The sequence below is a fragment of the Taeniopygia guttata genome, chromosome Z (genome assembly GCF_048771995.1).
Source record: "Taeniopygia guttata chromosome Z, bTaeGut7.mat, whole genome shotgun sequence".
NCBI classification, from domain to species: Eukaryota; Metazoa; Chordata; class Aves; order Passeriformes; family Estrildidae; genus Taeniopygia; species Taeniopygia guttata.
In genome coordinates this window covers 2649859-2662602 of record NC_133063.1, presented here as the reverse complement: position 1 = coordinate 2662602, position 12744 = coordinate 2649859, and the positions used below count along the sequence as shown (strand labels likewise).

The 12744-nt window shown below is 41.5% G+C and overlaps 1 protein-coding gene across 1 annotated transcript in view; it reads left to right on the top strand.

Moving 5' to 3' along the window:
• LOC121468166 (zinc finger protein 532-like) overlaps window positions 1-9730 on the top strand; it is a 34020-nt gene extending 24290 nt beyond the window's left edge. The window contains 4 exon segments of the mRNA XM_072921701.1: window positions 2884-3159; window positions 6590-6702; window positions 7037-7184; window positions 7442-9730. Of these exon segments, the coding sequence (XP_072777802.1) occupies window positions 2884-3159; window positions 6590-6702; window positions 7037-7184; window positions 7442-7936 (1032 nt within the window). The 3' untranslated portion in view covers window positions 7937-9730.
• The last annotated feature ends 3014 nt before the right edge of the window (window positions 9731-12744 follow it).

Sequence of the window (12744 nt, the reverse complement as noted above, 5' to 3'; positions counted from 1 at the left end):
AGTGCATCACAAAACCAAACCTTTGCTGTTCAGAATTCACCAGGAAGCAGTATGTTGGTAGATGTAGAGGTTACCTGTGTTATGTGAACTCGAACATGTGTGCTTTGAAAAAAACTCCAGTGGATTTCCACAAAACACCATTAAGAGCTAATGATTCACTGTGATCCATGTAAGTCCTGGTTGGAAGGATCAGCAGCCCCCTGGCTATCATTTGTTAGCTGTGTGTTTGACACAGACTGTTATCTCATGTCATACAGACCAAAGTTGAGGTTTTTCCTTATTAACCCCTGGTGCCTGAACACAGAATGGGACTGTGGAGCCTGCTGAGCTTCTCTGGCAGAGAAACAATTTCTGAATACTATTTCCCTACTGCAGGGTGTAACACCAGACATCTTTTTTGGCTGCTAAAATCATCATTCTTCATTTTAGTCCCAACTATGGCACTTGTAACCACAGAAGTCTCTGAAGTAATGTTGAAAATAAGATCATAAGTCTTGAAAAGAACAGGTGGTCTTAAAGCCAGTCTTCAGCTTGAGGAGGAGATGAGGGAAAGGCTGAGCCAAGATGTTCAGAAATATAAGGACTGGATATTTCCTTTGTTTCTGAACTAGTAGCATTAGTTCCTGCATGTTTACTGCAAGATATCTTAGATGCTCCTCTCATGCAGCAATGCAAAACTCTGATCTGTCTGCAGTTAGCGCCAGAAGCTATCTTTACAGAAATCGCGGTGCTCAGTGTCTCACATTTCAAAGATATGCTCAGTTACTTGGGCATTATTTAACTTCTTTGGCTTTAGTGTTCCATGCCAGTATTTGAACTTTCAACCAGTGGGGTTTTAGTACGATTCACTATAAATGATTCAGACATTTTTGAGACTAAAATTAGAGGACTAGACAATACATGTGCAGTAGTACTATTGCTGGTTTTGTATTTAGGATGTGTGTGTAGCAGTAGGGACTGGAGCAAAGCAGTGTAAATTGGAATTCAGTTAAGGGGGACTGAAAAAAACAGTAACAGGTTATAAATAAAAGCAGAAAAGGATTCAGGGAGAGGATAAAAGCACAAGAGGACTCAGGGAGAGTCTGAGTGCCAGACAGAGGCAGAGCTCAGCTGCACAGAAAGTAATGGTTTGGTACGGCTAGACATAAACCATCAAGGCAGAGACAGACCTGGATGAAAGTAGGACAGAAAGGGACAGAAGGAAGCTCAGGAGGAGATTATTTAAAGCTACAGAAAATAACCCAGAATAATTCCTGCAGATGTCAATATTTCTTGATGGCAAAATGTATGTCTTATTTTCCTGTAATGACTCACTGCAAGAAAATTTCCAGCAGCCAGTGAGAGCAGATGGTGAAGGACTGATCTGGCCTGGCCTGGCCTGGAGGTGTAATGCTCCCTGTTTGGGCAGCACTAGGACTCCATACTATGCTTTAATGCTCTTGGTGTAGTTTCAAATAAGAAATGAAATTTCAAGTATTGTATTTACAAGACATTTGGAAAGTTGAACACTAACATTTGCCATGCTGACAGGTTAGGCTGGAATAGAATCTCCAGGTCAGCTTCAGTTGCCTGAGAGTACAGGAACCTCACTTCCTGCTCCTCTGTGCAGTGGGATACTAAAGCACAGTATTAGTACCTCCTCCATTACTACCCACCTGCACTTTGCTCTTAGCTGTTGATCATGTGCACTTTACTTTTTATTAACTGTTATGGGGGCTTAATCACTGGCTTTCCTGGTATTCAAAAGCTGTTAAATCAGAGAACATGTTCTACTGATGAGGTTGATATTTGCTCTAGAGCCCGTGGGTAGTTGCAAGAGCCAAAGTATTTACAAAAGAACTTGTTGCTGGAGTATCACATTGACACTCCTATATCCCCAGAATCAAGAAGGTTATAGAAAGGTTCAGTAGGTGAGAGGATCAGAATGCTGTCCTGGTAAAGGAAAGCCTTTCAGACATGGGACCTCAACAGTGGGTCCCTGTTCAGCAGTGGATTAGCTCTGGTCTGCAGTCATCCCTGCTGGCCCAAACCCTCCTCATTCTTGCTGTGTCCACGTCCACGTGTGGAACTCAGACACAACAGCTGAAGCCCTGCAGACCTTTCTGAACAAGTCTCTTTGTTGGAAGGCTCAGGTCACACCAGCACACTTACACTGGTTTGGAAATGGAGAATGAGGGAAGGAGTTCTTCCCTTCTTACTGACCATTGACTTAAAGTGCAGACATAAGTCTCTGAGGAAAGCTTCCCACCCAGGAGCTTCAGGGGCTGGAGAACAGCAGCTCAGACCCCTCTGATCTGCTGTGGGGCCCTGTCTGCCCCACACACCTTGCCCCACACTACCTAGCAATGTAGCCCTAAATGAGCATGCCCATAACCTGACTGGAGAATAAGGCAGGGCTTAACCTCAGCCTCAGCATAAAATGTTAATAAATTACATAGCCATGTGATGTTTCCAGAGTTGCCTGATCTTATTCACCAATATGCCAAGTCAACATTTGGTCAGTAAAAACACCTTTCCTTCTTGGAAATCTCTAGTCACGTAGTCTGGAATGAGGATGCTCAACTAACATGTCAGGTAAGCAAAGCAAGAAAGTAAGCTTAACATAAAGTATTTCTTGAGCCCCTTTTTCCTCCCTTAAGTTGCTAAACTGCAACTTAAACTTACCCTCCAAAGGAAGTCTCTTATTTTTTTGTGAAAATACCTACATACGGTGTCAGTTATTGTTAGGTCATGCTAGGTCTTGCCTTTACTTAATCTTGTTTCTTTACAAATATGATCTGATGATAATAGTATGCCAAACAAGTAACTGAAGGCTATTGGTTGAGTACAACTGTGTATGTCTGTATCAGTTTTTTTACCTTTTTTCTCTCTCTTTTATTGTAGTCTATGCATGGAACTTTGAAAAGTGTTGAGGGGCCACCAAACCTGGGGATAAACCTGCCTCTCAGTACTAAACCCACAACTCAAAACTCAGCCAGTCACAAGGAGGACACAAAATCTGTTAATGGAACCGAAAAGTTGGAGAAGAAATCTCCTTCTCCCATAAAGAAAGCAGAACCTAAAAAAGTCACTAGTCCTGGTTGGACGTGTTGGGAGTGTGACAGGCTGTTCACTCAGAGAGACGTTTACATCTCCCACATGAGGAAAGAACATGGAAAGGTAATGGAATATATTCAGTACAAAAAGGTGAATTAAATCTGAAGTATTTGTTTCTAAATTCCATTTGTGTTTTTGAAGATAATTCCTTTAAGTCCCAGCATTATTATTCACTGTTCTTATATCTACTTCATCTTTTTTGCTTTGGCTGCTTAGTTTTTTTCAGTTTCTACATCATTCTACTGAGAAAATCAACTGTAAGCTTGTTCATTCAGTACTGAAATTTTTTCAAGACGGAAAGAGCGAGAGATATTGCTGTATTTCATCCAAACCATCTAATCTGTTCCAGGTTCTTATTTCTTTGTGTCTTCCTAATTCCCTCTCTTTATGGTGGTGTGGTGAACGTGGCAGTGCTGGGCTTGGGCTAACAGCTGGACCCAGTCTTAAAGATCTTTTCCAACTTAAACAATTTGATTGTGTTCTCTTCTGAAGCTCAGTGCCTGTTAGCCTCAGGGAGTGGAGACTCAGTTGTGTTTTACTTGTCCAGTGAGTGCCAACTGGTGTTTCATTTAAAGGCAGACACATTCCACAGTTGAGCTGTTGCTCTAATGTGACATTTAAGAGTTCGGCTGAGTTAACAAGTTGAATTTTGTATTTAAAGCACCTGAATTTGAGATATCTTACTTAAAATGGATTGAAAGTGAAATGTGGGAATGTTGCATCCTCATGTCAGCGGAGAGACTGTTTGATGTTCTTCCTGTGTTCAGTAGCATTTCCAGTTAAATGAAATTAAAAAGACTGGCAGGCAGGAAGGCAATAGTGACCCTGCTTAGCTGTGGCAGGCTCCAGCCCCTTGCTGACATGTGGCAGCCACCTGCCAAGCCAGTCTTCACCTTTGCTGTGTGCTGGTGTTAATGCTCTCTTTCCTCAACTGGGAACCAGGGAGCTAAACTGATGTACTGTGCTGCACTGCAGCAAAAGAGCAGGACTGGGAGGGATAATTGGCTGATTTTGTCTAAGTGGAGGAGAACCACTCTGAGTGAAAATCTGTAGTTTTCAGGATTCTAATGTGCTGTAATAAATGATTGCACATTTCCAGAGGTTTCTATTACAGTTATTATCTCTAAAGCTGTTCCGCAAATTATTTTATTCTGTTTATAAGCGTTTTATGGAAAAGCTGAAAATGCTGCACTACTGAGTGTCATCTTCAATTTTCTTAGGATAACTTCAAGCAAATAGCACCCCAGCATCATTGCCTCCAGTAACTCCCACCCCATTCCTTCAGCTTCCTGCTGCCCAAATATTAACTCAGCAGAGCTGTTACTGGCAATCAGAAATGCGTTTAAGACTAAATACATTGTACATTTATGCGATTCTTAAAAACAAAGCAGCACAACCTCTCAATGAAACTGTCACTTCAGAGTGAACTAGAGAGCGATATTCAGTCTGATTCCATCCACAGCAGAGTAGCCAAAGGCATGTAAAAGAAGGTTAGTAGCATATCAATAATGCTTTTTAAATATTAGCTCTAAATCTGTGTCTTTCTCTCTCTGATGTTTATGTGCAATGTTACCTCAAGAATAGCCCTTATTATGAAATACTAAATAATTGTTGCACTCAAATCCTGGCCTGAAGGCCTCTGTCATTGCTTCCATTCAGGTGCTGGTTTTTGTGCCCATTCAGGCAGTTCCTTGAATAACACAGGAGGCACATGGATACTAAAACGAACAGAAATACAATTCCATGTCTTTCAGAAATGGGGGATACAGACCAGGTGCTATATTCCTTCCCAACCTGTCAAAATTTTTAGTAATTGTTAGCTGTCAGAAAGACTATGTTGAAAAACTAAAACTTTTACTGTGGAGAGAATAGAAATGATCATAAGATAACCAAGTATGTGATATGGATCTAATAAATAGAGGAACTAATTTACAGCCTTATTTTCTTAAGAATGATAGGTGTAGGTTAAATGCTCTAAAAGGATCCTTTCAGAAGGATTGTTTAAAACTGTAATTAAGCAATTCATGTGCTATTCCCAAAATCCATTGTCAAGCAAGGTATATGAAAATACTAGTTTCAAACTTCTAATTTCTGCTTTTGCAGGACCAGAGTGAAAGAGCTGTAATCCCTAGCTGATCCCAGGCTGGATTATACAGAGGTATTCATAGGGGAGGTGCTGCTATGTATATCCCCTTCAGACAGATCCTTAAGGTTCCAGCCCTACCTGGGAACTGTCTACACAGACAGATTCACATTTTCTGATCCTCTCCTGAGGATCCTGGATGAAGGGAGCCAGCTGTAGGGTAGAAAATTGTGTAGCCACCTTGATGTGAGTCTCTGCCTGATCTTAAAAGTGCTCTCAAAAATTAAAAAAAAAAGTTACCAGCCCAGATAAGGGAGGGTTCCAACAAGCCTGTATAACTCCTGTCTGAAACTGAATCATGTGTGTCTGCCTTCCACCAGGCAGCCATCTGCTAGCTCCTTGGACTTGTGTGCAGGTGTGTTTCTGTTAAAGGGCAGATGTTTTCTAAGTAGGAATTACCTACTCTAGCTTCGTCATTGATCATCCTTTTCTGTCAAGATAAGATGCTGTACAACAGATCATGCTGCACTTCGTTACAGAACTAATTTTTCAGTTCTTTTTGGTTTGGCTGCCATTGCAGAAACTAATGCATCCAAAATCCTGTTTGGATCTCTAGCTCGAGTCTCCCCAAGGCATTTAGAACAAGTGTGGGGTCACAGCTGGCTACCCCACATAGTGCCCCCAGGTCCTGCTGAGTATCATCCTCATCCTGCTTTTCTGACCACGGGCTTGATGCTTCTGCTCACTGCCACACAGCTACAGTGTGTGACGGCTCCATCCCTTCTCAGTTTCTTCCTTTACTTTTTCCTTACACTTGGCCAGCTGCAACATCAGTCCCACAGAAATCCCTAAACAGATGGCCATCAAATTGGCATCAGATCATACCGCTCATTTTGTCATGCCTTTCCTGAACCCTGTTAGTGTGTCAGTGTCTGTGAGATTCAAGTTTTGTCCTTCTTCTGTGCTCTTCTCCACTCCCTGTATGTGGCTGAGGAGCTCCTAGTCAGCAGCTGAGGACGTGGTTTGGTGGGAAGGCAAAGGACATAGGAAGGCAACCCCCTCATCCTGCTGCCTTAATTGATCCAGAAATAGTCCTCTGATCTTCCCTGTTTCTTTGGTGGAAGAAATTTTCTTCATCCATTGTCCGTGACACCATTTTACAGCTGGAGACAGGTGTGGGTGTGGGTGTGGGTGTGTGTGGGTGTGTGTGTGTGTGTAGCTCATGGGGGCCACACTGCTTTGAAAGAGGTCCAGCTCTGATTTGTACAGTGTTGTTGAAGGCGGGGTGTACGTGAAGTACAGTACCAAAAACAGGTAAGTGATGTTTCTTTCCTATTCATCAGAAGGTTCAACACATGCACCACTTTTACTGAGCTTTTTAAATTAAATTCTTTCTCTTTTTTTTTGAAGCAAATGAAGAAACATCCTTGTCGGCAATGTGACAAATCTTTCAGCTCATCCCACAGTTTATGTCGGCACAATCGTATCAAGCACAAAGGCATTAGGAAGGTTTATACGTGCTCGTAAGTTCTGGTTTTATTTTCTTTAGAAATGTACAATACTATACATTGTTAGTTGAACATCTTTCTTTAACTGTGGAAAAGCCAGTGTCCCATCATTTCAGATGCCCAGGACAGGCCAAATCAATTACCTATCCTGCCTGCAGAAACATGTCAGGTTCCTGAAAGTGCAGTGTGTAAAGTCTAGAATCTGAAAGTTGGCTGAGATGAGCGTTCACAGTTCCACTTTGGAGAACTGGTTTTCAGGAGTCTCTCAAATACACAGCCACTCTTCCAATCTACAAAAGGCACTTGTTAAGCATGACACTTGAATGTTTGTGTGTGTGTGTATCTGCAGGCATTGCCCAGATTCGAGACGTACTTTTACAAAGAGGTTGATGTTGGAAAAACATATTCAGTTGATGCATGGCATTAAAGACCCTGACGTGAAAGAAATGACTGAATCTACCAATATGGAAGAAAGGGAAGTAAAAGAAGACACAAAGGTAATAACTTAGAAGACTCATTCAATCACTGAGAATGATTTTTTTTGAGTATATATTCAGGATCTTTAAATAAATACAGGTACTTCAATGCCATAAATGCCTCATCTTCTGTGAAGCAGAGCCCCAAAAGGATTGTTTATCAGAGTTGTTTTAAAATTTGCCAAGGGAGAGGTTCTCACATTTGCAAGTCACAAATAGTTACGAAAATAACTGCATATTTATGCTTATATGATACACCATTTCTGTCTCTTTGTTAGGTTCCTAGTCCAAAGCGTAAATTGGAAGAACCAGTAATGGAGTTCAGACCTCCACGAGGTGCAATCACTCAGCCATTAAAGAAGCTGAAGATAAATGTTTTTAAAGTTCACAAGTGTGCAGTTTGTGGCTTTACAACAGAAAATCTTCTCCAGTTTCATGAACATATTCCTCAGCATAAATCTGATGGCTCTTCGTACCAATGCAGGGAATGTGGACTCTGCTACACATCTCATGTGTCTCTTTCCAGACACCTCTTCATTGTACATAAGCTGAAGGAGCCTCAGCCAGTATCAAAACAGAATGGGTCTGGGGAGGATAATCAGCAAGAAAACAAACCCAACCATGAGGATGACTCTTCCAACAGTGCAGCATCAGACAGAAGATGCAAAGTGTGCGCAAAGACTTTTGAAACTGAAGCGGCCTTAAACACTCACATGAGAACACATGGCATGGCCTTCATCAAGTCCAAAAGAATGAGTTCAGCTGATAAGTGATCAGATTGTTTGGGATGCAGAAATCTTGCTCCACATTGGAATACTAATGACATTTTTGTTACAGAAAGTTCAAGGTATAATAGTGTTAACAGTACTGTTCAGGCTGTTGCAATATATTCTGCATAAAAGTGTCCCCTTCACCTCATTGTCTATACCCTCAGAACCATTGAAGCAGTATTTGAGTTGAAAAATGTTTGTATATATTTAAACTAATAATTTTTATACTCTTTGGTTATGTGTTTGTATCAATATCTAGTGGAAAAACTGGGGTTTTTTTTCTGGTTATTTTCTGTTCTTTTGTAGTAAGTTTCTTTAAAACAGAGTTCTGAATGCCGGGGCAGTTCCTTGGGTTCTCTTAAACTGTTTGGTTTTTGAATGCTTCTGAAAGAAAGTTTAGCTAATGGAAGTGCATCAGGAGGAGGTCTAGGAGGGGAGAGGAGAGAGGAAGCAAGCTAAGGGGAGATTTTAAATTCTAAAGAACTTGGGCTTCCAAATGTCTGAGGAAGCTTTTAAACTTTTTCTTACAAAATATATTATAAAAAAAGATAAAAGTACCACTGCATGTGTAAAATAAAGTGCTGGTTTTTAGGTGGCAACACCAGAACAGGTGCAGACCCCCTGGAGTGGCAAAGTACTTTTAAAGAGTATAAATGCACAACTCTTGAGTATCATGAAGTGTCTTTTTTAGGCTACCAGGTGCTTGTGATCAAAGGTCAGATTGTTACAGATGGGCTGGGCTGCTCTGGCTTTAAGAAATAAAATGTAATTAGAGGAATAGGTTTATAATGATGATGTTTTTTGTCATGTAATTTATTAAACATATAGAAGTGATTACACAGCATTATGTATTTTCCTTGCTGGTTATTGAAACAAAATAGTTGACCCTTGCTATAGGGGTTGGGATTTGCCAGCTCCACATGATCATGCCAAATGTTCTGGTGCTTAGTGTCACACACAGCCACAACTGGGAAAGAGCCAGCCCCAGCCAGGAGCAGGACTGGGGCTTGCAGCTTTAGCGTAGGCCCTGCGGAGCTCGGCCAGACATTGCAAACTCCTGTCCAGCACCACTAGTTTTGCTTGCACAAGTACAAAAAGGTACCATACTGTTCCTTTCAGATAGAGTTCTCTGTGAGAGTATATTTTTCGTTTGTTTTTGCATTTTATAACTTGTATGTAACCCTACAAAAAATTTTTGTACCTTTTTTTAAAACTAATTGTGTATATATAAGATAGCTGCATGATAAACAGTAGTAATTGTTGGGTTCCTTAAAAGTCTTGCTGCTGTCAGATGTTATTATACACGATGTCCATTACAACTGTATTAAACACATTTCATATGTAAATAAATGTGGAGCATTTTGCCCCAAAAGATTTGTGAGATTCTGTTATTTATCGTTAAATTCTAATAATTTTAAAATTTGAAGTGTTTAAAAAAATATAGGTCCTCTCAGCCACCTCTGTAAAATTTAATCATTCTGGAAATTGTTTATCAGGTACAATAGTTCTGCTCTCTCCATTCTCATTCCTAATCTGGCTCTTGGGTAGATGCTTGTTAGCCCATTTGTATTACTGGCATATCAAGTGCTTGTGAGGTAGTTCATCTACAGTGCGCAGTGGACACAGCACCTCAGTGTACGCTGGCCACTGCCACCACTGCCCTTCCCATTTAGTGGATACCTCTGAACACTTGTTTGTTGATGTGCACTGTCAACTGTACAACAAATGAGTTATCACTATGCAGAATGGTGTTTTGTATACAGTGAACAGATAATAAAAGTTCAATTTTCACAGCCATTACTATTACTTTTCTTTATTTTCCCTTTTCACTGTCTTACACCTGCAAGTAACCTGATGATGCAAATGGCATCATGGTGCCAGGGTGTCACGCTGCCACTCATGTCCCCAGAGGAGCTCCTGCACAGCCAAGGAACGCAGCCCAGCTGCTTGGCAGCGGGCTCTCTTTGGGTCTAGCTGGCAGAGAAATTTAACTCTCCTGCCAGTAATCTCTTGAAAGGTTTAAGAGATAGAGGGCCTTGAACTGCCCCACAAGCTCCAGACACATTTCTGTGTCAGAACTGCCATATCTCCTTAACAGGAAGAGGATGTCCTGAAAAGCAGGAGGCGAACAGGTTTTAAAGCAAGGTGAGATATGGTGAAAAGGCACAAATATCAGTAGGCATACCTAAAGGAATTATTTCCTCTTGGAAACTACAGAAGAAATTTTTAAACTTATTTTTGTCCAAGATCTGACATCTAAGTTGTTTGCTTTTAATTAGCAATGTGAGACTAACAGTCAGTGATGACATAAATACTCCTCTTTTCCTGTGAGGATTGAGTAATGGATTAAACCTCATAAAACCTCTCTGAGAGTTAGGAAAGGGGTCATGTAGACTCTACCATTTTGCAGCCACTCTTGTGGTTGGAAACAAAGGTGCTTAACAGTGCAACCTCAAATTGCAATAGAAACTAAGGCTATAAATCTCCTCCTGTTGTGTGCCTTCCCATTCCATCCCATCTCTTCAAGGAGGCATGGAGTGCACCAAGGCCTCTGCCCAAATATCCAGCTGCAAACTGCCCAACCAGGACTGCACCAACGCCCGGGTCCATCTGTCAACACAGCTGCAATAAACCTGCTTTTTCACCTGCTAATATTAGGGCATGTGGGCAGCGACTACCATGTGCATCTGCCTCCCTTGTCCCTGGGCATGACACAGGTGTGCTGTGCCCACCCTCACGGTACCCCCAAATACCTCCCTCAGGAGCTGTTGAGTCTTGGCCTGCTTGCCTGGAGGCACAGCCGGAGCTAAATTTGGCTGGCCACAATCCCTGTACTTCTCCGGACTTGGCTGGTGTTTGTATTTCTGAAGGGTGTTTACAGATGCACAACTTGACCTACCAAAGGCCCAAATGTTCTCAGTTCTTAACCTCTGTCTACCTGTGGGGAATTCAGTTTGGCAAGCCTATTTACTTTTAAAAGGATTTTTATAAAACTCCGACCTTTTCATTCTGTTAATATTACCTTTCTCAGTACACTTACCGTACACACACAGCTGCCAGGCCAGTAACAGCACACAGAAGAACCTGTTTTAGTTTAAAACCTTTCTCAAATATTAGGGCAGTTCAGTAGTCAATTATTTGTATTTGAATTTCAGATTATTACTCAAAGTTTATCTGCCCAGGCTCTGTGAAGGGTGACTAGGAACAGTGGGGAATGGACTGACAAGAGAAATAAGTACAGAACTGGTCACCCATGGAAGGCACAAGTGTTCCTGACCTACATCCCCAGGCTCTGTGTACATAGTAGATTCTGCAGCCAGGAGTGGATAAGGACGCAGGAGCATGAAAGAAGGAGCCACTTCCTGGCTCATCCCTGGGCACTTGCTCACTTTGAAAAAAAAAAAAAAAATTGTAATCGCTCCTCAACAGTGACCATACAAAACCTGGTTTTGATGTTATTTCTTTCCTAGATGGAAAAAAAAAATACCTTTCCTCATTGAGAACCAAATGGCCCATTTGAGGGCATCACAGTGAGGTACTGCACTGGGAATGACCCAGATTTACCTGGAAAATTAACTGGAGGCACTACAGCTCTCTTCTCTGAACCCCAGAATTCTATTTTGAAGGAAGAAATGTATTTGAAACAGTAATGTAACTATTAGCCAAATAAACTGAGCATAGTACCCTTCTCAAATATGTCCCCTTATATGATTTGGCAAAAGACTTTATGCAGTTCATTTATCATCTGTTCTCAAATTGTGCTGCTTTATATTCAATGGCTCTAATGTGATGGTGGGGATATGCATGCAGAGCATTATCAGCATTGCTCTCGCCGGGTCACTTGGCTAACAGTGACATACCTCTGCAGGCCAGACCAATATTGCAGGTCAAGCACAACAATATTTCCTTATTTAGTGATTGTTCTGATATTTTTTTTCCCCTGTTCCATGGGAGAAGGGGAAGAAAAAGAGAACATTATTTGCTAAATTCAATTGAATGTTCAGATAGCTGGATCCCTCCCTCCCCTTACCCTTCTTCCTGAGGAAAAAGAAATTATTTTCACAAATAAACTATTCCCTGAAACAAATCCACTCAGCTGAAATCCAATTAGCTCTGCAGACACTGGGTCACAGAGCAGACTCAAAATGTTGACTCATAGCCTTAGAAAGTGACACTGGGGTTGCAAACTGTGCCAGTGAGTCCTTGCCAGCTCCCAAAGCACATGACAAGACTCAGGAGAGGAGTGACACAAGACAAAAGCCACGCATGCTCCCAGGCAGTGGCATCCAAAGTGGGGGTGAGCATCCATGGGCATGCAGGGAGCAAATAGTCTTTCTGTTGTTACAAAACTGCAATGGAGCACAAGGATTAAAAGTATCCAGAATAGGAGGGAGTTCTATGCCCATCGCCAGTCCCCTGGAAATTAAAGAGCTGTCATTCAATATTATATATAGAGGTAGTACTAATGCCTGGCTGTGTGCAAAGGTCTGGCAAATCTGCCAGAATGTCAAGAGCTACATTTTCTGCGTACTAAAAAACTAGCATGATATTCTAGCTGCAGAGCTCCAGAAGATCTACTGTACAAATATTGAAGTCAAACATCCAGCGCAGGGAAAGATTTCAAAACACATGTAACCTTTAATAATCAAAATCATGCAGATGGTAAAATAACAAAGCCACTAAGAGAGGTGTGGGTGAATCCCAGCATCTCTGAAAAAGGAAGAAAAGCAACTTCCCAATATGTATCTCTTGCCTCACCACAAGCAATGAAGGAGTCCAAGTGTTTTCTGAGCTATCAAACACCAAGCACA